The sequence below is a fragment of the Phocoena sinus genome, chromosome 20 (genome assembly GCF_008692025.1).
Source record: "Phocoena sinus isolate mPhoSin1 chromosome 20, mPhoSin1.pri, whole genome shotgun sequence".
Taxonomy (NCBI): domain Eukaryota; kingdom Metazoa; phylum Chordata; class Mammalia; order Artiodactyla; family Phocoenidae; genus Phocoena; species Phocoena sinus.
Window position 1 is genome coordinate 29,746,165 of NC_045782.1, and position 18,451 is coordinate 29,764,615.

At 38.8% G+C, this 18,451-nt stretch overlaps 1 protein-coding gene and 1 pseudogene across 3 annotated transcripts in view; one reads left to right on the forward strand and one right to left on the reverse strand.

Annotated features, from left to right (window-relative positions):
- LOC116745158 overlaps positions 1 to 11,261 on the reverse strand; it is a 45,789-nt pseudogene extending 34,528 nt beyond the window's left edge.
- The window catches only part of VMP1 (vacuole membrane protein 1), a 132,206-nt gene extending 115,277 nt beyond the window's left edge, over positions 1 to 16,929 (forward strand). For all 3 annotated transcript variants that reach the window (XM_032615635.1, XM_032615636.1, XM_032615634.1), the window contains exons 11-12: positions 13,268 to 13,370; positions 14,476 to 16,929. In XM_032615635.1, coding sequence (XP_032471526.1) covers positions 13,268 to 13,370; positions 14,476 to 14,619 — 247 coding nt within the window. In that variant the 3' untranslated portion in view covers positions 14,620 to 16,929. The remainder of the gene's footprint in view (positions 1 to 13,267; positions 13,371 to 14,475) is intronic.
- Positions 16,930 to 18,451: the final 1,522 nt, after the last annotated feature.

Genomic DNA, 18,451 nt, shown 5'->3' on the forward strand with positions numbered 1-18,451 from the left:
TACTGATATAAATGGTGTGTATATATATATATGGCAAATCATCAAACTAAACTAGAAAGTTTGGAATACAGCCTTTTTTTGCAGGGGGCTGTGTTGGGTCTTGTTGCTGCACGTGGGCTTTCTCTAGTTGCAGCAAGTGGGGGCTACTCTTAGTTGCGGTGCGTGGGCTTCTCATTGCGGTGGCTTCTCTTGTTGTGGAGCAGGGGCTCTATGCATGCAGGCTTCAGCAGTTGCAGCACATGGGCTCAGTAGTTGTGGTATGCAGGCCCTAGAGCACAGGCTCAGTAGTTGTGGCACACGGGCTTAGTTGCTCCGCAGCATATGGGATCTTCCCGGACCAGGGCTCAAACCCGTGTCCCCTGCATTGGCAGGCGGATTCTTAACCACTGCGCCACCAGGGAAGTCCTGGAATCCTTTTGAAGGATGTTTAAAACTGTGTGCCCACAATTAAGAGGGTGGTGAATTGCCATGGTAGAGTAAAAATCGAAAGAAAAGACCAAGAAAAAGTCAGCAACAGTTCAAATTTAAAATAAAATTATGAGATACTAAGGCAAGGAAGAATGAAAAAATGAATCCCAAGAGTAAGGACAGCTATGGAGTGAAATATGAAAAGAACACACAGGCTTTAGACAAAACCAATCTAGGTTTGAATATAAACTCTGCCACAGGCCAGTTATTTATTTCCTCTCTGTATCCACTTTTAGCTGCTGTTCTCTCAAATAATATATTTTCTTTGAGTAGGATTTCTTCCCCAGTTCAGGAGGCCACTGGTAATCTTTCCAACTTCCAGTCAAAATGTAAAATGTCCTGTCTCAAAATATCTTAGAGTGTAGTTGAAATGTACTCATATCAAGTGATTTAAAATTCTAAGCCATGTGGATTTTTAAAATGCCTTTCCTCTCAATTTTTATGTTGCCTGTGTTCTCATCTCATTTTCCAAAGTTTCTACTGACTGAATGGAAAGGTAGCATGCTAGGTGACTACTTTGTATGCTCTCAGAGAAGATTGAGGGAAGGCCTACTTCTCCTTAAAGGAAGTACCCATTTCTTGACTCTCTGATCAGTAAAACACCTTTTATCAGGACAAAGTTTTTCATCAAAGATTATACAAATAATTCTTGAGGGTACTATTTATTAAACATAGTGAGCACTTTATATGCAATTGTTATTACTATTTACTTTTTTTTTTTTAACTTTTTATTTTATTTATTTATTTTTGGCTGCATTGGGTCTTCGTGTGGTGCGTGAGCTTCTCATTGCGGTGGCTTCTCTTGTTGCAGAGCACGGGCTCTAGAGTGCAGGCTCAGTAGTTGTGGCACATGGGGTCAGTAGTTGTGGCTCACCAGCTCTAGAGCGCAGGCTCAGTCGTTGTGGCACACGGGCTTAGTTGCTCCGCGGCATGTGGGATCTTCCCGGACCAGGACTCGAACCCGTGTCCCCTGCATTAGCAGGCGGATTCTTAACCACTGTGCCACCAGGGAAGTCCCTTTTTTTGCTGTTTTGGACAATGCTTCTGTGAGCATTTCTTAGTGCAAGATAGATGAGCACATAGTGGAACCTAGAATATGATAAAAGGGACAACATAGAAGAGGGAAAAGGTGAATGAAAGAGAGACTGGACAATAAGCAAGATAACCCTTCATTGTGATAAGTTAACTTAGTTTTGTCTAGGGTCAAATTTTGTCTAGGCAGGTGTGCCTGTGGCCTGCCATGTCAGGCTACTCACCTCCCCAGGTGTCAGGGAAAGAATTATTTAGTGTTGACCATTACATCTCTGGTGGTGAGGTTTAGGATCAGATTTTTACAGGTTTGAATGCTATACTGATGACTGAAAGAAATATCCCTTTCCCCAAACGGCTTCTAGTCTCAGTGTAACTATGGAATGGCCCAGCTACATAAGTGTGTCTTTGGACTGTGGTATTTTTAGTATAGTATATCATGGTATGACAGTCATAACGTCCCAGAGAGAATATAAGCCTTTACCTCCAAAATTTATTGTAATTTTAAGAGTAAATAATTCCCCTCCCTTGACCAGAAATAATTATTTGTAGATTTATTTCTTGGACAGTTCTGGAAAGTAATCATTAGTATCACTGGGTTTAGGGAAAGGTATCCCTATTACCTATTCCTAAATCAAAGGGTTTGTCTAGTTATATATGAAAATCTGAATAGATGTAATGAATCAGTTACATATTCTGAAAGGTTAGAACAGATAATAGCCTTGAAAAAGCCTTTTGGTTTATAGTATGTTTGGCAAGAGGACAGAGAAAAGGTTCTGAAAAAAGATTAGGCACGTAGTGGAGTTTTTCACTCTCTGATATCCTAAGCTGAAGTAAGTCAGAGGACAGAACCAAAGAACCAGGGAACTTTAGAGCTTCTAAGGCCTTACATTCATTGCAGTCTTTCTTTCTTTCTTTCTTTCTTTCTTTCTTTTTCTTCCTTCCTTCCTTCCTTCTTTCTGTCTTTCTCTCTCTCTCTCTCTTTCTTCCTTCCTTCCTTCCTTCCTTCCTTCCTTCCTTCCTTCCTTCCTTCCTTTCTTCCTTCCTTCCTTCCTTCCTTTCTTCTTTCTTTCTTTCTTTCTCTTTCTTTCTTTGATTTTAAACTTATTTTTATTTAATTTTAGATTTTCTCCAATGAGAGAGACCTGGACATATTTCTTAAAGAGCATGACCAAGTCTAACTTTAAAATCATGATTAAAATGACATGTTCTGATGTTCTCACCAAATAGAGGATGAGAATTCCCAGAAAATAACATTAAGCATATGACTCGTAACAAACCATATGCAGAACATTGGCTCATTGTCAGGTTGCCAGAGTCTTATTGGAAGACAAAGTCCCCAGTTTTACCACACAAGAAAATTTCCATAACTCAGTCATTGAACTCGGGGGATGGGGTTGGCTGGAGCAGGGACTTTTTTTACCAGATACAGAATGTTCCATGCTCTTCTTTGCTGTCTCCTATTTCTAAGTTAACTTGACATTTGACCTCAAGAGTCAGACTTGCCTGTGGCAAGAGAGATCATTTTAACCAGTGAGTAATTAAGTGCTTGAATCTTAATGTTGTTTCTTGTTCCTCACTATGTAAGTGGTCAGAATGAGCCATATTGGTCTGGACTTTTTCTTCTACAGAAAGAAAATCTACCCTTTCATTTTATTTTATTATTTTTATTTATTTATTTATTTATTTTGGCTGTGTTGGGTCTTTGTTGCTGCACACGGGTTTTCTCTAAGTTGCGGCGAGAGGGGGCTACTCTTTGTTGCAGTGCGCAGGCTTCTAACTGCAGTGGCTTCTCTTGTTGCAGAGCACAGGCTTTAGGCGCGCGGGCTTCGGTGGTTGTGGTACGTGGTCTCTGTAGTTGTGGCTCACGGGGCCCAGAGCACAGGCTCAGTAGTTGTGGCGCATGGGCTCCGTTTCTCCGCAGCATGTGGGATCTTACCGGACCAGGGCTCGAACCTGTGTCCCCTGCATTGGCAGATGGATTCTTAACCACTGCACCACCAGGGAAGTCCCTACCCTTTCATTTTAAAATACACAAACCTGGTTTATGTATTTGATTCTCTTTGACTTTTTTTGATCATTGTCAGAAAAAGTTATGGAAGTGTGGAACACAAATAACTGTATTAATCGGAGGAGGATACAGAGGTTTTAAGACCCCAGCTGCTGAGAATCAGTTGTACATGCTGATTTTAATATAATCTTCTGTACTTCAGATAGAAAACTCCTTCTTTTTCGTGTCCTCTTCCTGTAGTTTATCTTCTCTTTTGACTCTTAACTCCTTTGTATTTTTCTTATAGATATTGGGAGGCAGATAGTTAAAGGTTAAAGCAAGAACACTGGAGTTAGACTGTAAGGTAAGAAATGGACATTAGGAAGTTACTATTAACCATAATTAGAGCATTTCTGTAGAATGATGAAAACTAAAACCCAATTATATTAACCTACATAGTGGGTAAAGAAAAAGTCAGGCCAAGGTCATACCTGACGCATTTTAAGTGTTCTATAAATATTTGTTGACTAATTGAATTCATTTATTCATTATTAGGAGAGACCTCTGTGTATTTTAGGCTGAGGGAAATACTCTGGTTAAAAGCTAGAGATGGAAAATACAAATGAAGAAAAGGAAGGACGTGGGTTGGATATAACATTTAGTAAGCACTCAGTGTGCCAGATGCTTTACATTTGTTTTTATGAATATGCATAATAAAACCTATAAGGTACTTACTATCACTGTCTTCATGGGGAAACTGAAACATATTTAAATTCATGTAAATGGTAAGAGCTGTAAGGAGATAGGATCAAAAGCCTGAGTGGTTTGATTTATTCTCCTTAACCACTTCTTCCTTCAAAACTGGAATGAAGGGACTTCCCTGGTGGCACAGTGGTTAAGAATCCACCTGCCAATGCAGGGGACACGGGTTCAAGCCCTGGTCCGGGAAGATCCCACATGCCTTGAAGCAACTAACGCCGTGCCCACAACTACTGAGCCTGCGCTCTAGAGCCCGCGTGCCAGAGCTACTGAGGTAATCTTGAAGTTGGAGATTTGGACGAGAGTGCTAGTTTCAAATGGCTGCCTCGTGAATGTGATAGGGAGTCAGCATGAGTTCTTTCTGTCTACTATCCTTGTTCACACTTGTATTGACCTGGCACAGCTGAAACTAGTTACTGCCGGTGTTACTTTGAGAAACCTACTGGGTTTTGTACTGTAGGTTTAAATGCATTTTTTTTCCCTCTCCCTCTCATCACCCTTCTAGATTAAGTTCATTGAGGGCAGAGATCCTGGCTTTTGTTTTTAAGGTTATCTACTGCATTTAGCGAGTTTCTGCCTAATGGTTGGAGTAACTAGATTTTTCTTGATAAGTTTAAATTCGTTTTCAATGCTGTCACTTTTTTCACTCACAGTCAAGCCACTTTGAATGATATAAAGGCCAGTGAGCTTCTGTGCTATTTCACCTTAAATTTGAAATTCCGCAAACTATTCTTTATTCTTGACCTTTGGGTCTGCGGGTCCCTGTTGCTGATTTCTTTCTTTCTTAGAACTCAGTGGGTCATCCAACCAGCAGCAGTTGATTTTTAACAGGGTTTTGTTTTAGCAGCCAATCACTTTTACTTGGTTCTTATATAAGACCACTTCTTTAGCTCTGCCCTCATTCGTTAACATAAATGCCTGTTTGGCTTCTATTGCTCAACTCAAAATTCTGAAATGAGGTTTTGTTTTCAAAAGCTGCCCTTTAATGATAGCATATTTCAAAGAGTACGTGCTAATTGTGAGGAGGTCTTACCTTCATCCTGATTCTTATAGAAAACAATTGGAAATGTTCAAAAGCAAGTGCAGGGCTTCTCTGGTGGCACAGTGGTTAAGAATCCGCCTGCCAATGCAGGGGACATAATTCGAGCCCTGGTCTGGGAAGATCCCACATGCCATGGAGCAACTAAGCCCGTGCACCACAACTACTGAGCCTGCGCTCTAGAGCCTGTGAGCCACAACTACTGAGCCTGCGTGCCACAACTACTAAAGCCTGTGCGCCTAGAGCCCATGCTTGGCAGCAAGAGAAGCCACTGCAATGAGAAGCCCGCACACTGCAATGAAGAGTAACCCCTGCTTGCTGCAACTAGAGAAAGCCCGCATGCAGCAACGAAGACCCAATGCAGCCAAAAATAAACAAATAAATAAATTTTTTTAAAAAAGGAAAGCAAGTGCAATTTAGGGTTACTTTTTTTTGAAAGATGCCTGTGATAGAAATATGCTGTGAGGCAGTAGAAACAGTACACCTGATGTTTCTGGATAAAGCAGTGGTCTTCCTTCTACACAGCTGCTAGGAAACTGATGGTGTCATCACCATGGTGTCATGGTGTCAATTCTACTCAGCGCACAATGGACTAACTTGAGTACAAAAGAGGTTTTAATAATTTGAAAGGGGCACAGCTGTGAATGAAATTCAAGATGTTTTAATCCCAAATCCTGAGGTTGAATCACAACGAATTTTAGATGGTACCAGAGACTATCAACTCAAACTTGTATATATGAGAAAGCTCTAGATTTTAACTCTTTCATTTCAGTCACATGGGATTACTGGATCCCATTTTTACCGGGTTAAATATGTTTATTTGCAGCCAACACCAGTTCATTTACTTCTCATATTCCTGGGTTCATGGATTAATTAGGGATCAATTTGTATCTTTTTTTCTTTTTTCTTTCTCTAATCTCTGAGGACTGAAAGGCTATAAATATTAATGGATTTTAGCATGATGGCCTTTGGCTTCTTCAGAAAGATTGTTTGATAAACTACTTCCCCTCTGCCTTGCCTGCCTCTTCTCCTGAGCAGTCTACCTAAGGAGGAAAGACTTTTTGTTTCATTTGCAGGGAAATCTATCATTGTTGAATCAGGTCAGGAGTCTGAGATCCATTCTGAGTCACTATGAATAGAGTTCTAGTATTGGTCGGGGCCCCAGGGAAACTGGTGGTTAAATACTGTGAGAATCTTTATCAGACAGGAAATGACAACTCATTAAAGTACTAACCGTTAAGCCTGTTTAGATCCTGGCCTCCCTGCCCAGTGGGGGCAGGGCCGGGGGTGGGGTTGGTTATGGTGGTGTGGTGTTTAACTCTACAGTGTTTGACCAACATGTGCACGTTTCTGAAAACAAAGAATTATGTCTAAGACTTATCAAGAAAGGGACTTGCTAGGCTATCTTGTCACTGAACTTCTACCTACCGTACTATCATTGCCTCTTTTGTTCAGAAGACAGATCAGCATGTAATGGAGGTGGGATAGGGAGGGGCTTTTATTTCATCCCTGAAAATATATCCTACCAGTACCTTAATTGTAAAATTTAATCTCTTTAGCAGAAGAGCCTGTAGCTTCAGTCTAGAAGAGTCTGTTTACGGCTGTACTTACTTCTCAGCTCCCAGGACAAATCTCAATTGATAGAATTCTCTGGAGTCAAATTTGACTTATTGATTTACATACAATGATCCTCACCCAATCAAGAAAATTCTAAACACCCTGATATTCATTTAAAACATAAATATAAGTTTAACTGTGGGCACAGGATTTCAGTCTCTTGAGATTTGGCTATTCAGGTTCTTAAAGGCCCTCTTTATAGTGGCCTATAGGAGCCACTATAAAGGATGGAAGGATGCGCAAAAAAGAGACACTTAATCTGGATCTTTGTAGAAATAGCTTTCTTTTCTCTAATATGTTACCTAAGAGTTTTGCCTCGAGTTGTTCTGCTAACTAAGCCTTAAGATATTTTTGACCTTTTGGGAACCAGGTATAGTATCTGTACCCCTTGCGGTTTAGTTTCCTCGTCTAAACCAGTGGTCTCCACCATGAGTGGGACTAAAATAGAACTTCTATTTATATTTATTTTCATCTTTGTTATTTTTTGTGTATTTTGTAATGTACATAACATTATTATGGTAGTATATGTACATATAATTTATATGGCTATACATACATGGAGGATATAGTTTACCATCAGTCTGATTGGCACTCCCTCAATCCACATGTCAGATCACAAATCATGGATTACAAACATAGGCTAGGGTTAGAGTAAGAGTTCCATGGTACAAAAGGGGCTTACAGTAGGCATGCTGCAATTTATTGTTTTTTTCTATGTCCCATTAATCAGAAATATTTGCTAATGATAGCATGAAAGCTGTCATAATTAGTAAGACATTTAGTAACAATTTAAAAAATTTTAAGATTCCATCCATATTTTATCCATTTTAATTTGTATTTGTACGTTTTACTATTTGCATAAGTACAAATATCAAAAATGTTTGCAGACCATTGGTCTAGGCTCCTCTGCCCTTAAAAGCTGCTTTTGGTGCTATCAAAAAGTAGTCTACTTCAAAAGATCTCTGTTATGCTTTCTGAATTATAGCAGCAGTAGACTTGATTAAACCTTTCCTTTCCCTTTCTTTTAATACTACCCCTGACCTGAATCTTCTTCTAAAAACATTTTCTCACATTCATAAGCTTTCCGCGGTTTAACTAGCCACACCCTGAGAGTGTTATTTCCATGTTCTGATTAATCATTAGAGGAATGTTAAATAAATCAGCCTCAAAGTACTGCACAAATAGTGAAACGAAGGTTAAAAAAAATTTTTTTTGCCCATACTGTTTTTTTCTAAGAAAGATAAAGGCTTACTGCCCTATAGCCTTACTAGGAATCCATGTCAGACAGTATGTTTTCTGGAACGCCAATGATATGACTTACACAATCACATTAATGCTAAGATCTTCAAAAAAAGTGGTTAACAAAGCAGAGCCTGTATTAAAAATTTACTTTATTAATACCTGTTTAATTCCCATAGGCATTGCAACTGCTTAGCCTTATATTGGTCCTGTGTAAATAGGGCTAAACAAGACAAATCAATTTTTAAAAAGTTTATGTTACTTCTATGTCATTAAGCACTGTGCCCCAGTTTTATGATGGCACATAATAATAAAAAACACTCATCTGGGTGGAAAAATCCAAACAGAATCATGAACAGGAAAATTTCGGGTCTTTTAATAGCAAGTCCTAGATTGATGACTATGTCTGTAATGGAGAAGAGAATCAAAGTAAATCAAATGGTGTGTTTTTTATATCTGGTGAACCAATTTGTTTGAGACCTACAAAATTTGAAAGGAGGCCCTTGAAAACAGAATAACAATGACCGATGAATTTTTTGGAATAGGTGTATGCTCATAAAATGAAAATTTAAGCATTGTGAAAAATTGGAGTACTCACATCACCCACTCTACGCAACCTCTGCCGATTGTGATGCTTCCTCTGGTAGATTTTCTGGCTTTTTGTGGGAACACAATGCAGACCTTTATTTATAATGAGTCAGTATGGGGAGAGTATACAGATTTCTTATCAGATAAGTGATTTCCACAAACAGAGTCACAGATGCATTAAAAAACATAGAAAAATAATAGATTTTGTTTGCATAATGGTCAGGGCCCTTGACAGAATTTTGCAAAGAAGTTTGTCTTGTTTTTGTTTTAACACATACTTAGGTATATAAGCATGGCAAAATATTGTTCCCATGAAACCACTTTTGAGCTCTGAGTGGGTTTATTAGACTTCTGTGGAATTTTTTCTTTACTTTTTTTCCCTTCTTTTGTTTGCATTTTCTGAGGTGTTTTGTTTCTTTCTTTCTTTATTAAAATCAGTAACAAAAGTTCAAAAATTGCCATTAGAATAAGTTGTTGGAAATTTGTTTCTTCATGAATTATATTATCTGAAAAATGTGTGTGCCAAGAAAATAAATATCAAGATATTACTATCCACAAAAATTTTTTTACCCACTATGCTGAAGGTCTACAGCAAGGAAAAGTAGATGAGATCAATTTTATTCTTGCTTTTGTTTTCCTTTGTTTTTTCTTTTCTTCTTTAAGGTTTTCTCACCTAGAGAAAATGGCTGTTTACGGCTAGTTTAAGTATATTTAAATCCAACCACTGACTGGAAAATAGTAACTAATACTTTGAACTTAATCAGCACCTAATGACAGATGGAGAACTTCACCCACCCGCCATGGGTTGAGATGAGGGTCCTTAGCCAGGTGCACAGGTACTCTGAATTCAATGGCTTTCAGAAAATGGCATTTATTTCCTGAGCCAACTATAAAAAGACACTGAACTGTGATGCAAGTTATTCCTTCCTCATGTGTGTACCTTAAATTAATCCTAAATGTAAGAATGGACTCTTACTTGTGTCTGCTGCTTGAAAATAACTTGAGGGATGAAGTCGTGAGATGGTGCTATTGTTTTCCTTAAATGTATGTTAAGAGTGAAAACTGTAATTTCAATTTTTATCTAAAAAGAACTTAAAGAACTTTCGTGTTAATTAAGAAAACTTTAGTATAAGAGTGCTTTGTATAAGCTGAGGCATGTGTGGCCTTAAGCCGTTGTTTGTAGACATAGAGAAATGAAAATAAAACTAAAATTTTGATGAATATATTTAAAAAATTAAGAGGACCTGACGAATAATTCATTATGTAACACTTAATACCTAGTTTTCAAATATGCTAACTTTTTAGATTTTTTCAGATCATGTGGCATTTTTTCATAATAGTTTTGGCTAATATATTGCTGTAAAAACTTTTAACTTCTCTATTTTCACCAGTTCCTAGTCTCTTATGAAAAACTGAATCTCCCATCCCACCACCAAAAACTCTCTAAAGCATGTAACAAACACCATAGCCCCTTGAAAAATTAATCTCTGCATTAGCCCAAGATAATTCTTTGAAAGTTACACATCATGTAAATGTGTAATGACATATATTCTCTATCAGCTAAAAAAGTAGGTCTTAATGGACTTACAATGGCAAATCATTTATAGTTTCCAGTTATTTTGAAAGGAATCTAGAATGATTGTTGCCAGTCCCTTCCTCATTCCCCTCAACAACAACAGCAAAGTAGAAGCTTTATACCACTGGGTCTTGGTTCTTAATTTTCTCTTTAAATAATGGCTTGACCCTGGAGCCCAAGAATGATTTGAGGAAAACTGTAAGCCATATTTTTGCTTAACGTCAGTCTGAAGTTAGAGGTCTGAAGAAAGAACAAGACACATAATGGAACCCAACTCTTGGAGGACATCAAAAAGGGAATTTTCAAGTCATTTCTTGTACAACCTAGCTGTTCAAATAAGCATACAATCATTTCAGCCTCTCTAAATAAGTTTTTTTTAACTTTCAAAAAAAAAAAAACTGGCTTGACTATAGCCATCCTTGGGAGTTTAAAATAATGACATAAGTTATTGTTATTAAGGGTGAAAGAATCAATTTCTGGGAACTCCCTGGCAGTCCAGTGGTTAGGACTCGGCACTTTCACTGCCATGGACCTGGGTTCAATCCCTAGTCGGGGAACTAAGATTCTGCAAGCTGTGCCTGTGGCCAAAAGAATTTCTGAAGGAAAGTTCTTATAAATCTGTAATCTTCAAAGCCAATCTTTTTGTGCATTTATTTTACTGGATTTTTTTTATATTCATGTGGTTTATTTCAAGTGTAAGTGGATGAGCTATTTGCATTCCTTTATGTATTATATAAAGAACTACCCAAGGGAAGTCTGTTTTAAACAGAAAGTTTGTACTATTGTTGCTCCTTTGTAGAAGAATCATTACTAATAAACAGCAACAGAGCTCAGAGACAGCTCTTCTGGTTTATCGTACTAATGTAAGGCCACGTAAAAGTCTATGAGAGGACTTAACCCACAGTCTCCCTCCCTTCTCTGTTTTCTTTTGTTTTTTTTTTTTTTTTAATATTTACTTATTTATGTGGGATCTTTAGTTGCGGCACGCAGGACCACTTTTTAGTTGCAGCATGCAGGATCTAGTTCCCCGACCAGGTATCGAACCCAGGCCCCCTGAATTGGGAGTGCAGAGTATTAATCACTGGACCATGGGGGAAGTCCCACTTCTCCATCTTTGATGTCTGTCATACAGGTCTTCTGGAATCATCAGTGCACTCATTGCCTCTACTACATATGTCTATCCAGGCCTTTTTACATATCCTTCAGTATTCATTAAAGGACTTTTTATTTTATTTTTTTTTTTTTTTGCTGTACGCGGGCCTCTCACTGTTGTGGCCTCTCCCGTTGCGGAGTACAGGCTCCGGACGCGCAGGCTCAGCGGCCATGGCTCACCGGCCCAGCCGCTCCGCGGCATGTGGGATCCTCCCGGACCGGGGCACGAACCCGTGTCCCCGGCCTCGGCAGGCAGACTCTCAACCACTGCGCCACCAGGGAAGCCCTACATTAAAGGACTTTTTAAACAACTTCACCCCACACTGATCTCTCTTTTTTCCCTTCACTTTCTTTGGAATATATCTTCTGTACCAAAAAGTTGAGAAATTTATTAGTGATTTATAAATTCTTTTGTTTGCAAATCAGGTCGTGTGTGTGTGTGTGTGTGTGTGTGTGTGTGTGTGTGTGTGTGTGTGTGTGTGTGTGTGTTTTGAATCCCTGTAATGATTTTAAGTTCTTGGACGTAGACTATTTCTTGCAGTTTTTTTCTTTCCCCATAGTACCAATTACAGTGTTGGATATAAAATAAGGACTCCATTAAGGGCGTGGTGGTTGATAATTAAAAGGATCAAAGAAAAGTGTCAGCCAGGAGTTATGTATTTGTTCACCTCTTGTAAATATAGTAGCAAGAAATTTCTCTTCCTCTACTCCTGCTTTTTGTTACAGAAAGCAGCAATTGAATTGTTCTAGAAAAAGGGCAGTGAAGTTAATTTAATACTTACTTAAAAAAGGAGAACATAAGGCACTGTTGCAAATACATAAAATACCTTTTGCTGGCCCCAGGAAAAAGATTGGGCTCATTTAGCTTTTAGCCCTATTATTATCAGATGAGAAAATAAAGGGTATAGAAAATAGAGATGTTTGGTTTTCTAAGTTGCCCCAAGCTACCATTTTTTTAAAATGCCTGCAAACATTTCTAAAACAGAAGCCTGGTACCTACAGTTGCCAAACCGGTTTAACAGCACTACCTCCACATATTCTAGGTGAGGGGGAGCTCCGAGTACATAAACTTATCAGAGATCACTGTCCCAATCACCTCAGAACAAGTTGTTTAGTAATGTACTGTAGTTTCTGTGCAAACCACCTACCATAAACCACGAAGTGATTCAAGGTTCGCAGTTCCTTCTTTGTTCCTTTGTTAATCACTGACTTCTGACTAGTGGGAGGTGCCTCCCAAATTTGCTAATGCATTCTTTTTGGATAAGGATGACGCACAGATTGTCCTAATAAGGACTTGGATTGAGAAAGGACCGCCCCCTCTGAGAAGATGGGACAAGTCAGAGAGAGGGCGGGCAGTTTCTTTTTCAACTAGGGATGACACAAGCATAAGTCATTTCCTTATTAATCGGTTCAAACCAGTTCTTACAGGAACTGGTGGTGATAAATGTGAGACTTCTGAGAAGTCATTCATTTCATTCTTTGTACCACACCGGTGTGCAGCATCAGCTGAGGGCTGGCCTCACTCTGAGAACTAACTCTTCTACTAGAAGGGACTCTCAGCTCCTATTTTCTTAAACATTTGGAGTGAGAGCTTTTTCTCCTTTATGGGGTTGTGAAAGGATGAATTCTGATCCATTGAAAAGAGTTCACAGGATTTCGCCAGCTCTGCTGATTATTGTTGGGTTTTTTCCTCCTTCTATCTAATCCTTGCTTTTTGAGTTGAGGCGGTAAGTGGATTTTTCTTTAACATTTTTCCTGCTTTTCTTCCCAAATGTATTTTTTTCCTTGGGTTGTTGTACCCTGCTTCCAGTGCTGTCCCTGGCATAGGTCCATCTCTGCAGAAGCCATTCCAGGAATACCTGGAGGCCCAGCGTCAGAAGCTTCACCACAAAAGCGAAACGGGCGCACCACAGGTGAGACTTTCCTCTATCCTCTTCTCTTCCCGCCCACCCCCCACAGTTTCAGGGCGAAGTTACATTCACAGCACTCACTGGCATTTTTAGGCAAATAGAGCGAGGTTTGTCAGTCTTAGCAGAAGTTTGAGGCTCGGTTTACTCCCTACTGGCAAATGTGCCTTTGTCTAGATCAGAAAATGTATTGATAATTTCTATTTTGTACATCTTCTCCCAAAAACGAGCCTTGGGCTAATGAAAAATAATGGATTTGTTATGTAGAATGAGTTATTACCTTGATTTTAAATTATTTATTTATAAGTAGCAAGTATACTTTCCAAGTGAATTAAAAAGTTAAAATTTATAGCATAACAAAGTATTGGACTTACTGAGTTCATTTGAATATCTTCATTTTTGCTCTATTTTTCTTTTCACAGATGGGAAAATAATTTTTTTTTAATATAAACCAAAGCTGTTAACATAACTTAACTTAAAAACTTAATTAAATTAAGCCTGCCTTTTCTATAAACAGTTCTGCAGCAAAGGAAATGACTAGAAGAGGATGAGTAAGCAGTAACCTGAAATGGGAAACTTGAAGGAAGCATAGTGTTTTTCTTGTTTGGTTGGGTTTTTTTGTTTTTTGTTTTATGGCCTTACACTCTTTACGTGGCCCTTTGCTGCCCTCAGTTGACCAAACATGACTCCAGAAATAACGTTTATATTTTAAAAGCTGCTCCTAATCCTGGAACAAGAATATATACACGTGTAACTATCTTGACACTACTCTCTGCAAGTATCTCCATGGTGACTTCAGATAGTAAGATTTAATCAAAGACTTTGTGTAGTCAAAGATAAGAGATGACTTCACACTCCATTCTAAATTATATGACTCAACATTGACTTTATATCTAACAAAGTGAAATCTTTATAGCTGGGTGTAAGAAAGACTGAATGTAGATTTCACAGTAGCTGAAGACACAAGACTTTTCATTTTTAATTGTTTAGGCTTTATAAGTTGTAAGCTCCAGGTTCTCATTATTTTCGTTAAAACATGGTAGGTGGTCCCCTTTTTACTACTGAACTAATGGAGCATTTCTCGTGGATTGTTCTGCCTTTCTTCCTGCAGGGAGAAAACTGGTTGTCCTGGATGTTTGAGAAGTTGGTTGTTGTAATGGTGTGTTACTTCATCCTGTCCATCATTAACTCCATGGCACAAAGTTATGCCAAACGAATCCAGCAGCGGTTGAACTCAGAGGAGAAAACTAAATAAGCAGAAAAGTTTTAACTGCAAACATTTGAATGGACGGGTTCTGCCTTAAATTGGGAGGACTCCAAACCAGGAAGGAAAATTCCCTTTTCCAACCTGTATCAATTTTAATTTTTTTTTTTCCCCTGAAAGCGGTTTAGTCCATATCTTGCACTGACAATACTCTTCCTTTGTTAAGGTAAGGTATCCACCGTCAATTCAATCCAAATTGTATTTTATTAGGGTGGAATGTGATATTAAGCAGCAAACTTAACAAAAACTGGCCTTCTACTTGTTATTTTCAAAAGCCCACATGGTACAATTAAAGAATTCCGGACACCCCAAAAAAAAAAATGGTTCCTAAGTATGTCCAATATGTCAAGCTTTTTAGGCTTGTCACAAATGACTTCTTTGTTTTTCTAAGTCATCAAAAATGTATATAAATTATACTAGATTGGATAACAGTCTTGCATGTCTATTATGGTAAAACTTAATATGCCATCCTGCCCAACCCTTCCTCTCCCACCTTTGAAAAAAGGCCATTTTATGATGCATTGCACACCCTCTTGGGAAACTGATCTTTCAATTTTGAGACAGTATAAGGAAAATCTTGTTGGTGTCTTGCAAATGAGCTGACACCATTTTTTATTCTGTATATTTAGAATGAAGTCATGAAAAAACTTTATAAAGACATCTTTGATCATTCCAAAATTGTGTCCGTTTTCTTGAGCGTTTTGACATTTTTACTTCCTTTTAGCTTCTACCAACTAAATGCAACCTTGCCATATCCACCTACAACCGCAGTTTCTTAAGCCTTCGTTTATTTGCATGAAAGGGCCACCACCAAAGCATTTTTTGTTGGGCTGGAATTGGGCAGCTGGCTACACACTGCCGAAATGGCACCTTAGGGACTGGTATATCAAGGGGACTTCTTGGCTTGTGAAAACAGAAGGGATGATAGTATACAAATCACAGGACATGGAGAGAAAAATGACTTGTTTTTTAAAAAAACAAGCTTTCTCATATCTTAATTTTTAGCCCAGCACGTACTCTGATTTTAACAGACAGAAATTTACTCTTATATGTAACCTAATTTTCTTGCCTTTCTTCAGTAAGTGTTTTGTTCTTATGTGATTTTTCCTTTGGGATGTTTCTGGTTGAACTTGGTCATTTTGTTTTGCTTGGGAAAAAATAAACAGTTTCACTTTTTTCCTTTAGGAAACTTGGTACTGACATTATGTTGAGTGTAGAATTGGGTTTAAATCTCAACAGGCCAGAAATGCCTGGTGTTATCAAATCCTGCCTGAGTGTCTGCTTGTTTTGCCTACCGTCGTGACATCTCCATGGCTGTACCACCTTGTCGGGTAGCTTATCAGACTGATGTTGACTGTTGAATCTCATGGCAACAGCAGTCGATGGGCTGTCTGACATTTTGGTATCTTTCATCTGACCATCCATATCAAATGTTCCCATTCAAACATTACCGAGCATCATGGTTTACGATTAAAAAAACTGGTCCTTATGTCTACTGGCACTTTGAATCTTTTATGCCATGATATTGTAGCAGTATCATGAGGATTCTATGGAAAATTGGGATAGTCTCTGTGATCAAAGCTAAAATAAAGGACAAGCAACGTGCCTTGTGGGTTTTGGAAAGGTTACTTCTTAACAGTCTTTTTCCCCTCACCCAGAAACTTTCTAGCAGTATGACAGTTACTTACGTGAAAAGCAGTACCCAAATGCTTTATTTTAAACAGATTCACATTAACCAGTATAATTTTTTAGATTCTTTAGCGTTAGTATAAGTCTCTAAATCAGCTTCCAGTTGTGTTTCATCTCCTTCACCTGCATTTTATTTGATGTTTGAAGAAAGGAAAGAGGAAAGCAAATATGATTTGTACTGTTTGTACTAAATCTTGGGGATTTGTTGGTAAATTTATTTCAGGGTAAAGTATAAGAAAAACAAAGACTAGTTTCTTAGACTGAAGGTCTAAGTGATTTATAATACATTTGACTTATGATGGCTTGTTCACTCTTTCAAATGAATTTTGCTTTGAAAACAAATGAAGAGCAGCTCTCCTCCTTCCCTCCACTAAGTGTTCAGGTGTGACATGTTCAGGTGATTCTGCTGGATTCCAGCTGGAGCAGTTTGCTACCCTTCTGTTCCTGCGGTTGGTTTGTTCCTTTCTTTTATCCACCAAAGTGGACGCAAACAACATGATCCCAAAGACATGCCTAGTTAAATCCAGCTGATTGGAGACCAGAAAATTTGTAAATGGATGGTTTGATGTTACTGCAAATAAAAGAAAGGGCCTGGGAATTCTTTTGATTCCATCTCTACTTTGTTTAAGTCTCATTTTGTGCCTTAAATATCTGCAACGTTTTATCATGTCTCAACTCAGTGACTGACAAGCAACACGATACAGTGCAACACATCAGGGTTTATACCCTGAAGTACTGAGGAGCACCTCCCTCAAGCAATGCCATGTGGGAACTTGCAGTGTTTTCTGTATTCTCTGTATAACCATAATCCAGAGCGTGGGATTTAGAAGGAAGGGAGAATTTTAATTTCATTTGGACAATGGCCACTATTTCCATTCTCTAAAAATCCAGAAGACGACAGGCTGGAAGTGACATTGCTGAATTACACTAGTTAATTCAGTGTATATAGTAGCGAGTACTCCTTACAAACAAACTCAGCCAGTGTTCCCAGTGTGCTCAGTGCTGTCTGTAGCTTTGGTAGGACAGCTTGAGGCTTGTTACTCAAAGTGATTCCTTAAGTACAAATTACTCATTAAGCTAAAAAAAAAAATAACTGGTTGCCCTCTTATAAAACTGCAGTGAACTGTGTTTTGACTGACCGGTGTGTCAAGAGCTCATGGAGTCCCCTTTTTAGCATCAAAAAACCTTTCCATATATTTTGAAACCCGCCGTTTGCCTCCATGTGCATTAGTCTGTTAATGATGGTTTAGATCTCTGCCTCTAACATAATGTGACCTTGAGAAAGTTTTTAACTGAGCCTAGATTTCATCTATAAAAATAGAGATACATAGCCAGGTTGTCCTAAGGATTAGATCAGATAAAATGTAAAGAAGCTGTAAATGTTAGTATGTTACCAATTTTTTAATTCACCAAAGACAGCATTTGCTACACATGTAAGAATTTTACAACATTGCATTTACTCACTTCAAAAACAAAAGTAGGGGGCTTCCCTGGTGTCACAGTGGTTGAGAGTCTGCCTGCTGATGCGGGGGACGCGGGTTCATGCCCCAGTCCGGGAAGATCCCACATGCCACGGAGCGGCTGGGCCCATGAGCCATGGCCGCTAAGCCTGCGCATCCAAAGCCTGTGCTCCGCAACGGGAGAGGCCACAACAGTGAGAGGCCCGCGTACCGCAAAAAAAAAGTAGGATTTAAGATGCTGTCTGAAGGGACTTCCCTGGTGGTCTAGTGAGTAAAGACTGCTCCCAATGCACGGGCCGGGGGTTTGATCCCTGGTCAGGGAACTAGCTCCCACATGCCGCAACTAAGAGTCCGCATGCCACAAGGAAGAACCCATGTGCCACAGCTAAGACCCAGTGTAGCCAAAAGAATAAATAAATATTTAAAAATAAGTGAATAAATGCTGTCTGCATATATACCCTCATTTGGGAGTAGATACGCTCTGTCTAAAGAAGTTATTAATTAAATCCAAGATACAAATTAATAAAAAAAAGCAGAAATTAATGAACTAATGACTTGATTAGTAAGACTAAAACCTTCTTAACTCTAAAAATAGCTCTCCAGGCCTCTCAGCTTCTGAGATGGCCCACACTTTGTGGAGTGTGTTTCTTCCATGGCCGCTGGAGCCTGAGACA